This window comes from Psammomys obesus, unplaced genomic scaffold (assembly GCF_907164565.1).
Source record: "Psammomys obesus unplaced genomic scaffold, mPsaObe1.curated_primary_1811, whole genome shotgun sequence".
In the NCBI taxonomy this organism is placed as follows: Eukaryota; Metazoa; Chordata; class Mammalia; order Rodentia; family Muridae; genus Psammomys; species Psammomys obesus.
This window is the reverse complement of record NW_026590341.1, coordinates 1,097,168-1,118,843: the sequence shown is the minus strand read 5'-3', so window position 1 is coordinate 1,118,843 and position 21,676 is coordinate 1,097,168. Positions and strand designations below refer to the sequence as shown.

Sequence of the window (21,676 nt, the reverse complement as noted above, 5' to 3'; positions counted from 1 at the left end):
TACAATACATCCAGACCAAAGTTCCCCCACCCTCCACTCTCTTCTCCCCCAGATCCACTTCACTATTTAGGCCTTTCCCCAGCAAACAAACAAAAAGTGCAAACTTTTTGCCACTGATCTAAATGCATATCCACTATGCTGACCAGTGTCAAGAGGCAGGACAGCCTCCCACCCCCAGGACTGGCCTATGGGTTGGTGAGGTGTTCATGCATGTACTCACCAGCGCTGTCACTGGTGCCAGCAACCAGAGTATCGGCAGAGCCCAGCCTCATCCATGTCAGATCAGTAGACACAACTTCTAAGAGGCAACAGCTACAAGGTTCCGCCTTTGAAATGATGGCCAACTGCAGCTAATAATAAACCAGTGCCTTAGGCCAAGGGAAAAGAGTGTGTTATTGGCTGATGAGGCACCCTCCTTCTCAAAGACACATTATAAAATCTTTGGTTTCCCTTGGGAAATTCCTACAAGTTTACAACAGGGCCCCAGAAGCACCATGGCTGTTCTTGGCATCACCATTGCCTTGCTGGTATGGGCGGCCACCCTCCTCATCATATCCATCTGGAAGCAGATCTATAGCAGCTGGAACCTGCCCCCAGGACCCTTCCCAGTTCCTATCCTTGGAAACATTTTCCAGCTGGATTTGAAGGATATCCCCAAGTCTTTCACCAAGGTAAGAGAAATATTGCTGCATTAAGAAAACAAGTTAGAGTTTAGATATGAAATATACATATTAACCTCCGTTAATATGACAACCTCAGTTGTCAGTTGTTATTCAATGGCAGATTATCATGATATTGAATTAACAGGCCAGTCCATCTTGGGCATGGAACACCCACCGTGAGCACTGCCCTGCAGGCCCAGAGCCCCTGTGCAGTTGAAGTGATTGTGAGAGACTGACGTTGCTGGTGTCCTTATGTGACAACTGATACAACAACAGGTGTACCCTGGCTGGTGTCCACCTGTGTCAAACAACAGACTAAAAGGGGAAATGTTGAGCCAACTGTGATTCGCCAAAATAACAGCGTGTGCCTTTTGCCAATGCTCTGAACATTGCATGGGCTAACCAGAACCAAAATGCTACCAGGTGTGAAACTGAGGCTTGGTGCCTGGGTTAAGGGTTGTCTTTGCATGCGGTAGGGTAGCTACAGGCTTCAGGATCGTTGACTCCAAGCTAGCTGGCGATAGCCTGGCTAGTAGAGCCTTAACTTTAGGATCAGACAGAAAGGTGATGAGTGTTAGCATTGATTAAACAGCCACAGAGAAGAGAATTGTGTCTAGATGGAAGGAATGTCCCCTGCAAACCCAGCAACGTCAAGTGGAGAGAGTGTCCCTGCATCCGACAAAACAAAAATGGCCTTTCCCCCAAATCCCTTTAACTCTTGTGGAGAACAGGAACAATAACAGGGAATGAGGGAAGTCTAAAGCAGGCTGACTCCTGTCTACCTCCTGGTCCACTCTGTGAATTGATCCCTGCAGCTGTCAAAGCGCTACGGGCCAGTGTTCACGCTGCATCTGGGCTCAAAGCGAATCGTGGTCCTGCATGGCTACAAGGCTGTCAAGGAGGTGCTATTGAACCACAAGATGGAGTTCGCCGGCCGAGGAGACATTCCTGTGTTCCGAGAGTACAAGGACAAGGGTGAGTTGGCTTCTTGGGCCTTTGGAGGGGGCAAATTAACGGGGAGAGTAATGTGAGTACCATTTGATCCCCCAAATCTTAGTGACAGCAACAGAACGAAGAAAAAAGGCAAAGGCTCAGAAAATGGCTTGCGCCTGCGTGAAAGCTGCTTTTAGACTCGTACTGGGCAGGCACTGTAAACCCAGTGAGACCTCCAGGCCCTGCCCTCCCCAGACCACTGACCAACTTGCAGAGAATGGCAGATGGGCTGTTTCTGGACCCAGGAAGTCTTCCCCAAAGGATTCCTTCTCCGGCCCTTGTGCTTTTCTACATTTCTCTTCCACTCAGCCTCAACTGTCTCTGAGGTGTAGCTGGTTCTACATACTAAGGTCCTTTCACTTACTATGGGGTTCCTAAACCTGCCTGGCACTCTGCTTGCAGGGAAGGACCAGGCTTTAGGTATTTGCTTTCTTCTATTGTAGCTAGTGATCTCCAGAGAGAGAGAGAGCTGTTCTGCCCTGAATCTTGCTCACGTGTTCCCTCCTGCAGAAGGGAAGTTCAGGATGCTAATTTTTCTGTGCTTTCACAGCTCCATCTTCTATTGAGTGTGGGCACCCAGAACCAGGGATACCTTCAGCTCACTGGCGCCACCTTCCTGCCCAGCCTCCACCTTGTCTGTACCTCCTTGCTTCCTCCTTCTCACTCCAGGTATCCCAAACCAGATGAGAGATAAAGTGTCCCATGATTCTGCCTGAGTCAGCACTGGTGCCAAACTTCTACAAAGTTTTTTCCTTTTGTGTAAGATTTTATACCAAAGCTTTCTCAGCTTTATGTCTTACTCTCACTGTCTAGCTTGGCTTCCCAATTTGTGTTTCCAAAACTATTTTACCTCAAGCAGTAACTTTTGATGTTCCTCAATCAGTACTGTGAGTTTCTGTATTGTCTCAGAAAAACAAAAAAAAGAAAGAAAGAAAGAAAGAAAGAAAGAAAGAAAGAAAGAAAGAAAGAAAGAAAGAAAGAAAAAGAAAAGAAATAACAGAAGTAACTATATCAGTCCTTGGCCTTGATATAGGAGTTACTGAAGAGGTACCAAGCAAGGTGGCAAGGATCTGCTGGAAAGGGCACAACCTTTTATGTGTCCTCTAGCTCAGTTCCGGAAATGGGCTGGCGCAATTAGGGTCTGCCTCTCCACAGGCTAGATTCAAGAGGTGTCTGCTGCCCTTGCCTGGGAGCTCCAAAATCCTATTTTTATGTATCCCACACAGCCCAGAGTGGCATGTAAAATCAGCTGAGCCTTAGGTAAGGGGTTGTTATGTGACTGTTTTCTAATATTGTAAGATTAAGCACAGGCGCGGGGCAATGCACCAAGATAACTGCATGAGTCATTTGAGAAAATGTGATTCTCACTTGGACAGCCAACCTAGTGAAAGAGCCCCTTGCTGCAGTGGTAGGCTGTCAGCTCTGCTACTCTCTCAGCCATCAGGTCACTCCTCCAGCCTTCAGGGTAAAACTGAAACATAGGTTATGCCACAGGCATCCCTTTCTGCTTGCAGGCTGGCCATCTCTTGTTCTAGAAAGCTCTTTAGACCATGTGTCCCCTGAAAAGTTCCACATGGTCTTCAGGATGTTTCACCGAGCGTCTCACACGTGGCTAGACTGTCAATGTGGGAGAGATTAAGAGATTCTGAGATGCAAGCACTGCATCCCGTGTAGATATGACTTATCATCCTTGGTCTTAGAATGTTCAGAGCTTAGCAGGTCCTTAGACACAGTAGATACCAAAACGCTACTTATTGAAGAAAAAGTAAGAGAAGGGGTTGGAAGGACTCCTGCAGTGTGGAGAAGCCTGAAGGGCTTTTCGAGGCAAGAGCTAGCCGGGTAAGACTGGGTGGGGCTAGCCCTGGATACCTTGAACTGGCCCCAAGGGGCTCTAAGAGCTCCAAGAGACAACTAATAAGCCGTTAGTCAGGATGACTTAGATTCGGTTTTGAAGAATGAGAAATGCTCACAGAATTAGCTGAGCTAGAGATGGAAGTAAAAAAAAAAAAAAAAAAAGTTTCAGGGTAGTTGATTTCCAATGTATTCATGGGGTCACCAGGCCATGTTCTAGGAAACAACACGTTTTGTTTGGAGGGAAAGTACCCCAAACTTTTCATTGAGAAGAGATAGTGTTCAGTCTTTCCATCTTAATGTACTCAAACTGGGAAGTCCAGTTTGAGATTGATTTGACGTTTAAATCTTGAAACCAGAAAGCCATGAGTTGAAATGCTTGTGTTGTAAAGGTTAAAACCCATGAGCTCAGAAATGCTGCTTAAGAATTTTATGAGTAGGCAGAAAAGGAGGGTCCTGTTTAGAAATAGCCGCCTGCGGTTTACTTAGCATGGTAAAGGTTCAGGGCAAAGTATGAAACCAAAGAAAAGAAGCTGGTGCTAAGAAGCAACAACTGTGAAACACAGCCTGTTCATTTCCTTTTCTTGTGCTTCTTCTACCCAAGACCATTTCCCCCTCCTCCCCTACTTCTCCAAGAATTGGGTACTTGTAAGTAGCCCTGGTTGATCCCTTTTTCTTAGGGATTATTTTCAATAATGGACCCACTTGGAAGGACGTCCGGAGGTTTTCCTTAACCATCCTTCGAGACTATGGAATGGGGAAACAGGGGAATGAGGCCCGAATCCAAAAGGAGGCACGCTTCCTGGTGGAGGAGCTCAAGAAGACCAAGGGTTTGTATCTCCACAGTCGGGAGGAATTGTGGCTGGGCTTCCAAGGACCCTGAACAACCTGGAGGCAGTTGGCAGCAAAATAAACCTTGGGGAAGGGTGAGGTCAAGTTGGTCCCCAGACACTGTCTCCTCCATTTGAGTCCCAACTCTTTCCAGGAGAGCAGAAGTGACTGCCAATTGTGACTGTTAGGCCCTAAATAGCATTAAAAAGTGAAGACAGTCAGAGGCTCAAACACGCACCATGGAAGACTGGATCGGCTGGTGAAGGCCGTGGTGAGGTGCTCACACTCCTCACCTGTTTTCCAGGACAGCCTTTTGACCCCACCTTTCTGATTGGCTGTGCCCCCTGCAATGTCATTGCGGATATCCTCTTCCACAGACGTTTTGATTACAATGACAAGCAGTGTCTGAGGCTCATGAGTATGTTCAATGAGAACTTCTACCTGCTAAGTACTCCCTGGATCCAGGTAAGCAGGCTCTTCCTTTTCCATGGACCTTCAGTTGCACTGTTTACATCAGAAGAAGAAATACTCAGGTTGCGTGAGAGAGACGGGCCTAGAAAAGCAAATTACAGAAACGCTCAGGAGAGCATTTGACTAGGCTGGTTCAGCAGCCTTCTCACTTCAGTACCTGTGTAGACTTGCATACACACATTCCCACCCACACTACCTGAAGAACCATGCCTCCAAAAGACACTGGTGGACCCAATATTCTAAACAGTATGACAAAGACAACCATAAATTCGTTGTTTGCTGGTTCTTGTTACTTATGTGGTTTTCGTTCTCCCTAGCTTTACAATAACTTTTCGGAATATCTACGATACCTACCTGGAAGCCATAGGAAAATAATTAAAAATGTGGCTGAAATAAGACAGTATGCACTTGAGAAAGCCAAGGAAAATCTGCAGTCCCTGGACTCCAACTGCCCCCGCGATGTGACTGACTGTCTGCTCATAGAGATGCAGAAGGTACTGGACAGGATGGGCTTGCTGGATGGGCAGAGTGCATCTGGTTCTCACTTTATGAACCACTCTGGTGTTCACACTGAGCACCTTGGCTGCATTTTGAGGTTCTTGATATTTCAGAAACTTGGCTTCGGCATGATCACCCTGCTCTTCTCTGGTTACTTTTGGAAGGCCGAGGCTTCCTCCAGGCCAAGATGAACTGCAACCCTTTGGGGAATCTGGTATTGCCTGAAACCACTTCAGCAATACTAGATTTTGTGTGTGTGTGTTTATTACCCAAGTTTCCTTGGCTTCCAGAGTTCTAGGCCTTTTTGCCTTTATATTCCCACAGCCTCTAAGCTTTTTCTAGGACTATCTCTTACTTTCTTGCTCTGATGGCATGAAAAAATGTAAAATCCTATGTTGATTTCTTGTAGATGGTTTCCATTTGAGAGTCTTTGCCATCACTTCAGCCTCTCCCTGCCCCGTATCCATAAAACAGAGCCTTGAGCTGGAAAAGAGGCTGAGACTAGTCTGTACAGCTTAAAGGTCATTATCATTATTAAATAACTCTGGCACTACTGACCAAGATGAGACCCAAGTTAAGAAACCCATTCCCATGTCTAGCTTGTTTCCTGGGAGCCTCAGTTTCCCTTATCATGAGGTAGAAAAGGCTGTTTCCTGGTGGTACTAGGAGTCTGGCATAACCTGGTTCCTCTCTGATGAGGAGCAATAAGCATCACCTTCTTACACCTAAAAAAGATCTCACCAGATACCTATCTGTCTCCAACTTCACAGGAAAAACACAGCCAAGAACCCACATACACAATGGAAAATATTTCTGTGACTTTGGCCGACATGTTCTTTGCAGGAACAGAGACCACCAGCACAACTCTGCGATATGGGCTCCTGATTCTCCTGAAATATCCCGAGGTTGAAGGTACATGAATCAGAAGCCAAACTCCCATGTGGTACAACTGAGCCCTGTCAGGGTCACCCTGTGCAGTTCAGGCTGTTGTTCTGTGGCCAATCGCTTGCCTTCAGTGTCCCAGCATCACTCAATGAGCTTTAAGAGTACATGACCTTGCATGCGCCAGGGCCTAATATGCTGAAGACTGGCTCTCCCCCCACACCCCACTGGGAGGCTTATGGCCCTGTGCTGAAATGGAGAGGGGAATGAGTCTGTGCTCTGCTCCACAAATAATTTAGAATGGAGAAAGTTTCCCCTGAGAAAGGCTTTTTGGATTTACAGGGAAAGGGCTCAGGCTGGAGTCATCCTGGAGCATCTCAAGTCAGGGGACTCGGAAGTGGAAATTGAAAGAGAAGCAATCAAGGCTATCCTAAATCCACTTCACTTTCTCCTCAAGGCTTTGGGGCAGAAAGAATTCTGTGCCTGAAGCAGGCACAAGGGACTGATATGCAGAGGGTCGTACATACATTTTCCAGACAGAGGCAGTGTGATGATCCTCCATGTAAGCCAATAGGCCTCGCCTTTAGTAGAAGAATTGAGGGGGCTGACAACCTAAGAAAAAGGTACTCAAAGGCATTAAACCCTGCTATCCTATGAGCGGGGCATAGATCTGGGCAGCCACTACATAAAAAGCAATGTTTCCTAAGAACATGGTTGTGTGTCTGTCTGGTCCAGGGCCAAGATTTGAGCTCTAGCCTTTCTGTCAACAATGCCTCTGACTTTTCATATCACACAGGAAAATGAAAATGGAAAGTGACTAAAGTCCAAAGAAGAAAATGTACAAATTACAGTAGTTATAACTTTTATTACTATACTAAGGAAACATACACCTTAACGTTTTTAATTATTAATATAATTAATTTCTAATATAGACAAAGAGAAAGTAAATATGGCAGGCACCTATACATCCATTACCACATTAAACCTCTATTGACATTCTGTGGTTTGCTTCGGAGCTCTTAAACAATAAAACATTCTATGGCTAGCTAGAGCCCACTAACTCACACGTGTCTGCCTCACCTCCCAGATATGGCAATGCTTTAGGACCACTGTGTAACACTCCCGTGTGATTTGGATATCTAACATTAACTACATATCAACACATAACTCATATGTTGTGCATGCCTTACTATTATACCATACTATACACCTCCGAACGGAGCTTGCTTTATTCACTTCATATATTATAAAGTCCCGTAGTAAATCCCAAACACAGAAAGACCAAGGAACTTGACAAAGGCTACTGTTGCCTCTGTCATGATCACAGAGACTTTCAGATTTCAAGACCTATATTCTAGTCTGTCAATCTCTTCCTATTTTTAACAATAATAAACCAGCTTAGGGTGATAATGCAAAGATTTCTCTTTAAGAAGACATTTGCAAGGCCCTTTTATCTCTACTCCTGATATGAAGAGAATTGGGAAAACTATCACCAGCTATGACAATGGATGCCCGAACTTCCTATCAACTGTGAATAATCTCACAAATCTTAGCTCCCATTGACTTTTGTGTGCAATTCAAAGTACATGGGGATTATAAATGACATTTAAGGTGCTTCATAAAACATACAATGGGTGGCTTGGCAGATGGATGAAAGAATAATTAGATAGATGTGTGGGAGGAGAGAGTTATTGGGGATCCTTGAACGATTGGATGAGTGGGTAAATGAGTAGCTTAGAGTGTGGAGACATGGGTAAATGAATAGGTAGGCGGATGGAAAGCGGGTAGGTTAAATGGGCAGCTAGGTGAGCAGGTAGATGGAAGTGGTTCTGTATCCATACGGGTGATGGAAGGTAGACATCAATTCTAAAACTAACACTTTAAATTCATCTCATTCGTATCTTGGCAGAGAAACTTCATGAAGAAATTGACAGGGTTCTCGGGCCAACCCGTGCCCCTGCTTTCGGAGACAGAATGGAGATGCCCTACATGGATGCCGTGGTGCATGAGATTCAGAGATTCATCAGTCTTGTCCCTTCCAACTTGCCCCATGAAGCCACCCAAGATTCTGTGTTCCAAGGATATGTCATCCCCAAGGTCAGGCATGAGCTGGAGAGCTCTCCATGTGCTTGGTCCTGTTAGTCTACTACCTAGGTTGCCCTTCAGGATAGGGACGCAAGAGCACCTTTGACCAGCCTATATGGCTGGATGTGGGAATACGCCAGCATTCATTCATGCCCTACAGAACACTTCATACAATCACCCCAAAACCTCATAACCAAAAAAGTGGGAATCATGGAAAATATCTCAGCTTGTTCAGAGGAGTTGTGGACATTCTAACTCTGAGATCCATGGCAGCAGCAACCCAGCCTGGGACCCATTCTATGAAAGATATAGGGTCTTCCTCTTCCTTTAGACCTGATCCCTGGCTCTTTTTTATATAGTCCTTAAATGAACAACCCTGCAAATTAAAAACATGCTATCCTACAGAATATAAAATTCCAGCAGCCCTCATCACTGGTGTTCCAGATGAAAGCCTGTGTTTTGTTAACTTGACTGATAAAACTTCTACTTCTTCCAGGGTACAGTTGTGATTCCAACTCTGGACTCCCTTTTATATGACAGCCAAGAGTTTCCAGATCCAGAGAAGTTTAAACCTGAGCATTTTCTGGATGAAAATGGAAAGTTCAAGTACAGTGACTATTTCAAGCCATTTTCTGCAGGTAAGCAGAGTTCATAGGTCATGCCTTCCCTGGGAAATTGTCTTCTTCAATCCTATGCTTAGCTCCATGTGCTCTCCCCATACTAAATGAGGACTACCATCCCAATTCCATCATGCTCTTGTAACATATAACCCAAGTACATTCCTCCCATTTCAGAGAAGTCAAATATTTCACCAGGAGTTCTAGAAATGTGTTCCGGGTAGATTATTTTATCATAGAGTGGACATTTTTCTAATTGTTCATCTGTTGCTACTCTAACAAGACTCAGTTAAAAAGCTCTCAAAACTGTATTACCTAATTCTTCATAAGTGTCAACAAAAATTACTAAACTCTATTCTTTAGTTTCTTGGACTCTTCCTAAGATTCTGGACCTTCCCATCCAAGGCCTCACCTAGGGTTCCAGTAAAGGATGATCCCACAGCTGGTTTGATCATTTTAACAGCCTATGTTTGCATGGGCTTCACCTGTCCCACCTTCCTGAAATGATGGCAGAAAAGCTTTGGGCCCATTTCCTTAAACTACCACTTGTTCGTGCATCAGGTCTGGATGAGTGGTGTAGCTGGTCCCTGAATGAGCCAATATCACTGACATTTTTGTTCTCTAACATATGACCACTCAGGTTCAGGGACCAATGAGCAGGACAGTGAATCCTACTTTCAGGTGGTGTGCCTGAAGCCTCCTTCCACACTCCCAATCCCTTAATGGTAGAAGTGTTAGCTCTGTGAAGATCCCTCAGTACCTGATCAGCACTGTTCTTACTTCTAGGAAAGCGTGTGTGTGTTGGAGAAGGCCTGGCCCGCATGGAGTTGTTTCTGCTCTTGTCTGTTATTCTGCAGCATTTTAATCTGAAGTCTCTGGTTGACCCTAAGGATATAGACCTCAGTCCTGTCACAGTTGGCTTTGGCAGCATCCCACCCCAATATAAACTCTGTGTTATTCCCCGCTCATGAGACCTGGAAACTGCCTGAGATGGCTACGCACTATCATCCCTTGTGTTGTTTTTTTAATCCAAGTATATAGAGTTATCATAAAATGGAACAGAAAGGAATAAATAAAATCTTGATGAATTATATGTTAGTTGTGGATTTAATGTTGAGAGCCTTGTTCCCTTGACTGTGTAAAAGTTCCCCAGTGAGTGAATGCTATTTCATAGCCAGTAGCATAACATCTTCCAATTTGTCTGTCCCTGACTTAAGAATTTGTTTGAAAAAAAAAAAATTTGTTTGAATATGCGTGAATGATCCTGGTTATCTGCCCATCTCAAGACCCTGAATTTAATGATATATTCAAAGTTCTCTTACAATATAGAGTAATATATTCATACATTCTTGGGATTATAATGTGAACAGCTTTATGCTGACCCTACTTTCCACCTCTCTACCTTAGGGCACTACTGAAACCCAAAGTTAACAGATAACACAACAGTGGGCCCATTGACATTGCTTGGATCATCATGACTCTATGATGGCAAGAGTGCTTCCAGGAAAAATGTGTAATTTTAAAATTTGCTTCAGGGCAGAGAGGTTTCAATTTAAGAGATTACCATTATGGAAATTCTGAAGTGACAGGGAGAGATAGAACATGTGTAGCTCTAAGGGCCGTTAAATAATTGTAGCAGCATCTGGCCACTAGGTCAAGAGAGTCACTAACTATATTCATTCAGTGGTAAAGCCTGAGACGGCTCAAGTCTGGTTGTCTTCTGAGGAAGTAGCATTAACTTTACATGTACAGTTGCAAACCAAGCATGGTGGCATACATCTTTAATCCCAGCACTCAGGAGGCAGAGGCAGGCAGAACTCTGCGAGTTTGAGGTAGGCATGATCTACACAGCGAATTCCAAACCTGCCAGGACTACACAAAGAGGCTCTGTCTCAAAACAGAAACAAATAAAACAGGAGTACAGTTCTTTAGGAGAATTAGTCTGGCCTTTAAAAAATTACTTTTGCTCTTTAGTGTACATATTTCTTCCACACTTGGCATGTCCATGCCCATCTTAAAAATACAGTAATTGTGATAACCTATAGGAAACTTTGTTCCTGAATCATGGTAATGAATAAGCTACACAGCAGATATCAAGGTCTATGAGAATAGGGCTGTTAGCATTCACTTTGGCATGGGAGGAAAGTATCAAAAGACCTTCAGGAGACCCACAGATCCTCTTCTGGGATTCCACTCAATTCCCAAATGTTACATTCTAGCAGATGTTTAAAAAAAAAAAAAAAACTGGTCAGGCACAGTGCCGCACACCTGTAATCCCAGCACTCAAGAAGGCAGAGGCAGGCAGATCTCTATGAATTGGAGGTCCTGGTCTACTAAGTGAGTCCAGGACAGCCAAGGCTACACACAGAGAAACCCTGTGTCAAAAAACTGACTGAGGCAAGACTTAAAATGGAATAGCTGCCTCTGGACTATGCTTGCTCTTGTCAATCACCCTGCTAACTCATTTATTCATGGAGTTGAATTTGACTAAATCTTTCCTTTTGTCTCCTTCCATATTTGGGCTGAATATACATTCATTTCCATCTTACCAGAAAACCCACAAAACAAATGGTAACCAAACAAGGACCCATTGGAACTAAAGATGAGTGGGGAAGGTCTACAATTTATGTCCTCCCCAAACAAAAGAACATTTTTAGTTTAGGATGTTCCTTGCAACAGTTTAGGATTGCTTATGAACACTGTAGACCACACACAGACTCAAATTTCATTTATTTGCTTAAAGAATGAGGTGGATGATAACATGCATTAAGAGTGGATGATGTATCTTCCTTTTGTTTCGAAGTCTATGCTATCTGGGCCTACATGAAAGAATTAAACTACTGGGTAGCTTCACAGAGGCTGGGAGAAAGTCCAGATCTGTACCCTCTGTCCAAGATCAGAAGAGTGTGTCAGATACTCATGGTGAGCAACAGACAGGAAAAGCATTTACTTAGGGCCTACAGTGTGGACCTATGTAGCCAGTAGAGATTCAAAACTGAGCCAAGACATCTCCAAGTTCAAATACTTGAGAGGGTTGGCCCATCACCTTCTTCTACTCAGCACATACTCTGATGAAGCAAGTTCTACAAAAAAGCTCCTTTATTTCAAACAGCCTCATGTGATGTTGAGGTTAGTATTCCTCCAGGCTGAGGAGGGCATCAGGTCCTGCTTGGTGGGTGCTCTTGGACTTTCTCCTCATGGACTCCTAAGGGCTTGGGACTGGCCTGTAGAAGGTAAAGGCCCAGGCATTTTTCCATGCTCATACCACCCCCTTCCACTTTTCTATGCCCATGCTACCATGTGTTTACACCTTTGCCTTAGCTGTGCCTCCTGTAGTAGGAATGCCCTTTTCCACAGACTACACTCTGGAGACTTCCACTATTCTCCTTTCCCTTCTGCCCCAAGATTTACCATCCTCTGTAAGCTGTCTCCTTCATCTTGCATATTCTGAACTTGAGAAAGGATCTGTAACCCATGCTTTTCCACTTCTTCTTTCAGCCTGTTAAGGAAGAGTGGACAAGGAGAATGGACACAGGAAAACTGAGAAAGTATGAAGAGACGTATAGGCGGAATAGGGACAATAGCTGTCATTCATCTTCCTGGGAAGGGGCTCCGTGCTTACATCTGCCGTTTCTGCTGTAGCTCTTGGCACCTCTCCTGCAGCTGCTGGTGGTGCTGAGCTGCAGCCTCGAGGAGCTCCTCAGCTTTCTGGTTCTCCTCCCTGAACATCTGCCTGGAGGTGGGGAAAGAAGTCAGCCCTGGGCATGCTACCTCGAAGCTTTCTTCCTCCTTCCCCACCCTCCATCTCACATTGCTGCAGCTGCCTCGTGGCTTCGGAGGAAGAGCCCATCAGCAAAGCTGGAAGACTCCTCAGGCCCACACACAGCAAACAGCCGATGTTTCACATCCTCCAGCTTTAACTCGATCAGTTTCTCTACAGAGAGAAAATGTAATGAGCACGTGAGGGCAGGATGGTGCACGTGAGGGCCACCCTTCTGCCCTGATCTCACCTTCCTTGAGCAGCTGCTCCTTGCTGCTGTCCAAATCATCCGTCTCCTTTGCCAAGTGTTCAGGCTTCTGAGGGGTAGCACAAAAAGGAGACCTGTCCAGATCCCCTGGCCTCCTCGTGTTTCAGAGAAGCCTGTATAGACTTAGTCATTATCCCCTCAGTAAGTTTCACTGCCTAGTGCCCCGGCCCCCAATGCATGCCAGCCATGGCATAACCTCAGGGGAACTGACCTCGTTATTCCCTCTTCTTGGACCCTTTAACCCTAAAAACAGTTTCAAGGGGAAGTATTTGAAGCCCTAAAATCTGCAAATCTACAGTCCTGAGCCACTCTCTGAGGATTTAGCTACTAGCGTTTCTTCCTCTCTTTTCTTCTGACATTCAACTAATTTCCCTACCGGCTGTCTGGGAACTCCCAGGGGTAAATGTCAACTGTTTGTCCTGTGATATCTCTACTGTATCTGGGATCATCTCATACACATCCATGGATATGCTCAGTGGATGACTCCATTTGGTGTTCTCATGGCACCACCAGAACACTGAATGGACACGGCAACACAAGTGAATGTGAAACACCAACCGTGAGGACACCAAGGGTGGTCACAGGGGCTGGCTTAGGGTGACAGACAGCAGGACCACCAAGGCTTGCATAGAGACAAAGCATGGTAAGTGGCACAGCTTTGTATGACTCACATGAAATTCCAAGAGGTCCTTATGTTGGCTCATCAAAGTCTCCAGCTGTTCTTCAAAATCCAACCTAGAAGCCAACCACAGGCCATGAGCTGCCACGAAGCTTGGCCCAGGCCTGAGTCTGTATAGCACTCAGGGACTTTGTGCATGCCCGCTGTTCCACAAGGAACACCTTTGTCCCCTTTACTAAACCTGGCCAGCTCCTCTGGTTCATCCATGGCATTACTGTACCTAGAGCGCATCCCCATGCCTTATGCCTTGAGGTTTACCTCAGTCGTCTTAGTTTGTCCTTTTCATTGTCGATCTGAGAGTTCAGGAAAGAAATCCTGTCTTTACATTCCTGCAACATGCTGTGCTTCCTGGGAAAGAAATCAACACTCAGCTGTGTTCTCTGAATGACACTCCTGGAGGGAGAGTTGGAAGCGTCTGTTCTGTTCTTCTGTATTCAGGTCTGTGTCTAACACAGCAGGTGATATGGGAGGTAGCAGGAACACTAGGGAGGCCTTTGCAGGCCTGGTATCTTACCTCTCTGCCTCACTTTCCTTCTCCTGGCAGTGCAGCCGCATAATCCTCAGGGTTTCTGTAAGGGTAACAACAGGGCCCTCTGGATGCTTGTTAAGGCAGCTAATTTGGCAGATGAAACAAAACAGATCACATCAAGTCTCTGAACACCTGAGGGGACTCTGACATTTTTCCGGTCTGGTAAAAGTCATAGGAAGTTCACAAGGTCAGGTTCTAGTTACTAGAGAGAGTGGGCTTAGGCAGGGTACCACAAAGACTGGAAATGGAGAATATGGGAATACCTTGCTTTTTGTTCAAGATATCCTTCAGACGCTCCTTCTCTTCATGTACTAGAAAGCATAATGAAGGTTCAAGCATTAGGGACCAATCACAGAAATGCCAAGGACAGTCATGTGAGAGGCAAGGTATAGCTGTTATCATAACTCAGTTTCCCAGCCCTTTGGTACCCACACTCCTGTAAACACAATGTGCCCTAACTTTCACAGAAGATGTATGTGAGGACCACGTGTGATAGCCATTAGGACTGGGAAGAACAACATCAATCAAAAGGGCTACGTGATCAGGTAATGGAAGATGATTAAGACCTTTCCAGTAATGCAGAACTAGTGATGGGAGGCAGGAACTTGTGTTATCTGAGGTAATAAATACATGGAGAATCATCCCTACAAACAACTCAAGGCAGAAATGTCCTCAACGGCATTCCCAGAACTCTCCTATTAGAAGATGGGAACGCTGGAAGAACATGAGGTTGGAGAAGAGAAGAATCTGTGTCCTGGTGATGATATCAAGTGCCTGCATTAGGAGAAGCCTAAGACATTATGGAAACCTCTAGCTACTCTCAGTTAACTTACATGAGTCCAGTTCCTTCTGCAGGGTATCCCAGACAGTCTGGGCCTCTCCGAGCTCCTCACCAGCTTTCTTTTTTGCTTAACAAAAAGGAGGACAAACATTTAGTAAGTACAGCCTCAAGCATAAACAAGATTTCATATTCATCAAGAAAACCTAAAGGGGCCCCGATTTTACAAAGCAGGAAACAAGACTTTCTAAATCCTGGCCCTTCTTGCTGGGCTCAGGTGGCAGCAAGGTCCATGTTCACAGGCAAATGGCTACAGCATTACATGCAAAGGAGCCCTTCACTTACGCTTTCATGAAGTAACTATAGATACTTTAACAAGAACTCCTGTATTTCTACTTTTTACTGTGCCTGGCCTGGAAGCAGCCAATCACTGAGCTTACCTTGTTGAACCTCATTAATGCGGTTGATCAGGACCTCAATCCGGGGCTCTAGACTTCCTACTGCAAGGCAAAAAGGAAACTCATTGTAGAAAGTATGCCTGCCTGAAATTCTGCAGCTTTCACTTAACAAAAATCTCCTAAGCATCTCATAAGTATAGGTGCTACATTACAGTCTCAAAGTTGGAGTATGGGGACAAAAAACAGACCAATAGAGATACTGGATCAGGCTGTAGAAACTCCGGTCAAGAGAAATGAAGCAAGGGGAAAAGTCTAAAGGTAAAGGTCAGGAAGTGCTTCTCAGATATAGAAAAGTATCTTGTGAGCCTTATATCAATGATGAAAGGAAGGCCCTCAAGCCCTCCGGGTAAAGTGGAGGGTGCAAAGTGCAGAGGCCTACACTGAGGAGGAAATGAAAATGAAATAGGATAATATGATAAACAAACAGAAGGTGGCAGGATGTGAGGTGGAAAGGGTTACTGGTAAAACCTCTGGTTCTAACAGAGTGCTGTGGAGTCAAGGGGGATTGAGACACAGTTTGGGGAAAACATTTTGCCTTCTACTCACTCTCATGCCTCTATACTGTTGAATCATCAGGGCTCCCTTTTTAGTTCAAAAACTAAGATTTTTTTAAATATTTATGTATTTATTATATATACAATGTATGCCTGCAGGCCAGAAAAGGGCACCAGATCTAATTATGGATGATTGTGAGCCATCATGTGGTTGCTGGGAATTGAACTCAGGACCTCTGGAAGAGCAGACAGTGCTCTTAACCTTTGAGCCATCTCTCCAGCCCTCAAAAACTAAAATTTAAGGGGCTGGTGAGATGGTGCATTGGGTAAAGGCACTTGCCACCAAGCCTGACAAATCTCTCCAAAAGCGGCTAGTGCTCTTCACTGTTGGGCTATCTCTCTACACACCTCCAAATTTCAGCATTAAAGAAAGTTACTGTGGATAAAATAACTTATCTTTGTGAACTGTGGTGCTTGGAATCTAATCTACATTTGCCTGACTTCAAACCTCGGGGTAAGCCCCATAGGCAAAAAAGACACATGACCTTTCTGCAACCTTTTCACCATTTCCATTAAGTCTTCAATTTTCTCTGTGGACATGTGCTGCCCTGTGGAGAAAACAAACAAACAATTCAAACTTAGCAGTATAAGTGGCCAGGAAAAGGATACAATACCTAGGCTGATACTGAGATTAGCTGAGGACAGATCTCTAACCAGAACAGTGTTACTGATCCTTGTCCCAAATGAATAGAACAAAAAAGACAACTGTGGCCCTTTATGGCTAGCCTTTTCCTCCAGGGTACAATAGCACCACACATATCCTTGCAAAATGAGGGCAGTGCTACACTTAGTCCAATTGTGCTGCTAATATTGTTAGAGCTGGGTCAAGTTAACAAGGTAAAGTATGAGACAGGAGGGTACTAGGTGTGGTGGTAGAGATCTGTAATCTTAGAAATTAGAGAAAGAGGCAGAAAGATCAACAGTCTGAGTACATCACAAGGTCAAGTCCACCTTGAGCTACATAGAAATCCTGTCTCAAAAAAGCAAATTAGGGATGTGATTCAATGGCAGCAGGCTCGCTTTGCATATGCAAGGCCTGAGTTTAGTCACCCCTGGGGAGGAGAGGATGTTGCTAAAAAAACTAGAAAATAGCTGAAAAATCACTGTAATGGGCTGATGGCATTATCAATTAGAAAGCTCCAGAAAGTCTTACACAAAACACATTGACTATAAACAAAATATATTATAGTAAGTATTTAAAAATGGCAAATTTTATCAGCTGTAGGAATTCCCTGGTAAAATTTTTGGGGTCACTCATGTATTCTATCATATCATCTGTAAATAGTGATACTTTGACTACTTCCTTTCCAAACTGAATCCCCTTGATCTCCTCTAATTGTCTTATTGCTCTAGCAAGGACTTCAAGCACTATGCTGAAGAGATATGGAGAGAGTGGGAAGCCTTGCCTTCTCCTTGATTTCAGTGGGATTGATTTAAGTTTCTTTCTGTTTAGTTTGATGTTGGCTATAGGCTTGCTGTATATTGCCTTTACTATGTTTAGGTAAGTCCTTGTATCCCTGATATCTCCAGGACTTTAAACATAAACAAATGTTGGATTTTATCAAATGCTTTTTCAGTATCTAAGGAGATTATGTGCTTTTTTTTCTTTCAGTTTGTTTACATGGTGGATTACATTGATGGATTTCCATATATTGAACCACCCCTGCACACCTGGGATGAAGCCTACTTGGTCACAGTCGATGATATCTGCTGATAAACCTTCAGCAAAGTGGCTGGATACTAAATTAACAAAAAAAAAAAAAAAAAAAAAAATCAGTAGCCCTCCTGTATACACAATACAAATGGGCTGAGAAAGAAATTCAGGGAAACAATACCCTTCACAATATCCACAAAGGACATAAAGTACCTTTGTGTAACTCTAACCAATCAAGTCAAAGATTTGTATGGAAAAAAAAAAAAAAACTTCCAGTCTCTGAAGAAATAAAAGATATCAGAAGATGGAAAGATCTCCCATGCTCATTGGTTGGAAGGATTAACATAGTAAAAATGGCCATCTTACCAAAAGCAATCTACAGATTCAATGCAATTCCCATCAAACTACCAACACAATTCTTTACAGACCTTGAAAGAAAAATTCTCAACTTCATATGGAATAACAAGAAGCCCAGAATCGCTAAAACAATCCTCTACAATAAAAGATCTTCTGGAGGTATCACCATCTCTGATCTCAAGCTGTACTATAGAGCAACAGTAATAAAAACTGCACGGTACTAGCATAGAAACAGGGTGGTGAATCAATAGAATACAATAGAAGACCCAGAAATAAATGCACACATTTATGAACACCTGATTTTTGACAAAGAAGCCAAAACCATACAATGGAAAAAAGATAGCATCTTTAACAAATGGTGCTGATCTAACTGAATATCTACATGTAGAAAAATGCAAACAGATCCATACTTATCACCCTGTACAAAACTAAAGTCCAAGTGGATCAAAGACCCAACATAAAACCAGACACACTAAACCTGTTAGGAAAAAAACGTGGAGAAGACCCTTGAACTCATTGGCACAGGAGACAACTTCCTAAACAGAACACCAACAGCACAAGAGCAACAATCAATAAATGGGACTTCATGAAACTGAAAATCTTCTGTAAAGCAAAGGACACTGTTGTCAGAACAAAATGACAGCCTACAGACTGGGAAAGGATCTTCACCAACCCTATATCTGACAGAGGGCTAATATCCAGAACTCAAGAAGTTAAACAACAACAAATCAAGTAATCTAATTTAAAAATGGGGCACAGAGCTAAACAGAGAATTCTCAATAGAGGAATAACTAATGCCAGAGAAACACTTAAAGAAATGCTCAGCATCCTTCATCATCAGGGAGATACAAATTAAAACGATTCTGAGATTACATCTTACACCCATCAGAATGGCTAAGATCAAAAACTCAAGTGACAATACATGCTAGAGAGGATGTGGAGAAAGGGGAACCCTCCTCCACTGCTGATGGGAATGTAAACTTGTACAACCACTTTGGAAATTAATCTGGTGCTTTCTCAATTAGGGATAGTGCTATCTGAAGATCCAGCTATACTGCTCCTAGGCATATATCCAAAATATGCTCAAGTACACAACAAGGACATTTGCTCAACCATGTTCATAGCAGCTTTGTTATAGCCAGAATCTGGAAACAACCAAGATGTCCCTCAATTGAGGAATAGATACAGAAATTGTGGTACATTTACACAAGGGAATACTACTCAGCAATTAAAAACAAGGAAATCATGAAATTTGCACGGAAATGATGGGAACTAGAAAAGATCATCCTGAGTGAGGTATCCCAGAAGCAGAAAGATACACATTTTACATACTCACTTATAAGTGGATATAATATAGGACAGACATATAATATAGGATAATCATACTAAAGAAGCTAAACAAGAAGGAGGACCCTGGGTAAGAATGCTCAATCCTCATTCAGAAAGGCAAATGGGATAGACATCATAAAAGAGTTAAAACAAGGAACAAGACAGGAGCCTACCACGGAGGGCCTCTGAAAGACTCTACCCAACAGGGTATTAAAGCAGATGCTGAGACTCATAGCCAAACTTTGGGCAGAGTGCAGGGAATCTTATGAAAGAAGGGGGAGATAGAAAAAACTTGGAGGGGCCTGGAGCTCCACAAAGAGAGCAAAAGGACCAAAAAATCTGGGCCCAGGAGTCTTTTCTGAGACTGATACTCCAACCAAGGACCATTCATGGAGATAACCTAGAACTCCTGCACAGATGTAACCCATGGTAGCTCAGTATCCAAGTGGGCATCCTAGTAAGGGGAACAGGGGCTGTCTCTGACATTAACTCAGTGGCTGGCTCTTTGATCACTTCCCTCTGAGGGGGGAGAGCAGCCTTACCAGGCCACAGAGGAAGAAAATGCAGCCAGTCCTGATGAGACCTGATAGACTAGGGTCAGGTGGAAGGGGAGGAAGGGGCATGGAAAAAGAAGAGGGAGGAAGGGATTGGGAGGGGATGAGGGTGGGGCTACAGCTGGGATACAAACTGAATAAACTATAATAAATTAAAAAAAATTGTTTTCAAAATAGCAAATGTTTAAAATCAACTAGATACTTGCTGAAATAAAGGAATTTTTGGCACTGTTATATAGCTGTGACAAGTTTTCTTTTAGAGTAACTGACAAAACACACAGTCAAATAGCTTTACTATATATACTTGATACTGATTATAAAACTTCCACATAAGGTAGCAATTTGTATTAATTTTTATAGTCACTATATACACCTATTTTTAATTCTCTGGTGGATTAGATATTGGAAATCACTTCTACCACACACTGTAAAGGAACCAGACATGAATCACCTAGTTTTTTAAAAGTCACCTATTAACAACTCTTGTCAAAAGATGCTAATACTTATTAAGTAATGCTCAAGTTCTAAGAAACAATTCAGGGATTGAGGCGCGCAGTAAATAGCACTTAAGGGTACTTGTGGCGCCATCCAGATTGGGAAACTACACAGAGAATTTTTTTTGGGTCAAGGGTGAAGGGGAAGGAAGGAAGACTCCTGAGGAATGATAGAGTCTTAAGAGATACATCAATTTAATCTCAAAAAAAGTCTGTAAGTAAATTTCGATGCAAATTTTAAATGCATTATAAAAACTACTAAAAGAAAATAGCAAATTTTTAAAATCAACTAGATACTTGCTGAGATAAAGGAACTGTTGGCGTTGCTATATAGCTGTGGCGACAGTTATTTTCTGGAGTATTTGTCTTCTAGATCCATACATGAGACATGTATGGATGACACTGGTCTGAGGTGCTCTGTTATAAAACAGGGGACTGCATGATAGGGGGAAAAAAATAGACGAACAGTCATAAACATCAAAGCTGGGCAGTAGAGTCACGGCCTAAGTCCATCCTGTTCTCTGCCTTTGTATAAACTTGAGTTTATCACAATAAAAATGTCGTTTTACCACCCCGAAAGACAGAAGCTAAAGACTCGCTTGTGCAGCCAAGTTCCGAGAACGGTAATTTGGGCCAGATGCGGTCCCATCATCCTCATCGCGTTAACATGGCGTCGAGCCCTGAACAGGGAAGGGCGGCTCCAGCTCAGGCGGGGCCTGAAGGTGACAGGCGTGTGCCCTCCAACAACCCCACGCTAGGCCTGGCACCCCGGGAGGCTGGCTCGGAGGCCTCGTCAGCGGGGATCCCGGCCAACGTCCAGCGCCCCGGCTCACGCCCACCCACCGATCCTCGACGCCAGGCGGCCCTCTCAACGCCCCAGCTCGCCAGGCCAACCCAGGGGCCCTTCAGCCACTACCTCCGGCCCCCTCAGGACCGCGGAACGGCTCTGCTGATCCCTCCGGCTCCACACCCAACGGCTGCGGTCTGGTAGCCATACCGCAACACTTCCTCGGGTACCACAGCCACTGAGAGGGTGTTGCTACAGACTGCGCCTGCGCAGTAAGCTGCAGCCTGCACTAGGGACCACGTGGCCACCTGTTGCGCACGCGCACACTTGAAGCTTCCCCCACCCATACACACACACGGAACAAAAACCCTATTTAAACGTGATAAACGGAATAAAGACTTCCGAGCAGTGACTGGCCAGTTTCAGAGGCGAGTGAACAAGCGTGAAGGCCTCACCCTCTACAGAGGTTTGGGTTATAGTTGTTAGGGATAGAATTATGGTTGTCAGAGTTAGGATTCGGGCTCAAACGTAGAAAATTTGTAATCTTGGACAGAACAGTGGTATTGATCAGACCCATGATGGCTG

The 21,676-nt window shown here is 44.1% G+C and overlaps 2 protein-coding genes across 2 annotated transcripts; one reads left to right on the top strand and one right to left on the bottom strand.

The window, feature by feature from the left end:
* The first annotated feature begins 457 nt into the window (after positions 1-457).
* Positions 458-9,983, top strand: LOC129676462 (cytochrome P450 2E1). Its single transcript, XM_055606794.1, has 9 exons — positions 458-671; positions 1,478-1,637; positions 4,187-4,336; positions 4,642-4,802; positions 5,126-5,302; positions 6,077-6,218; positions 8,098-8,285; positions 8,770-8,911; positions 9,677-9,983. Exons 1-9 carry the CDS (start codon positions 495-497, stop codon positions 9,859-9,861), a joined length of 1,482 nt encoding a protein of 493 aa, XP_055462769.1. The 5' UTR covers positions 458-494; the 3' UTR covers positions 9,862-9,983.
* Positions 9,984-12,048: 2,065 nt separating this feature from the next.
* Syce1 (synaptonemal complex central element protein 1) lies at positions 12,049-21,299 on the bottom strand. The gene is made up of 13 exons (XM_055606869.1): positions 21,221-21,299; positions 16,402-16,464; positions 15,345-15,404; positions 14,960-15,034; positions 14,390-14,437; positions 14,112-14,166; positions 13,856-13,945; positions 13,590-13,653; positions 12,901-12,967; positions 12,701-12,824; positions 12,513-12,623; positions 12,302-12,389; positions 12,049-12,114 (listed from the first exon to the last, which is right to left on the bottom strand). Exons 1-13 carry the CDS (start codon positions 21,297-21,299, stop codon positions 12,049-12,051), a joined length of 990 nt encoding a protein of 329 aa, XP_055462844.1.
* Positions 21,300-21,676: the final 377 nt, after the last annotated feature.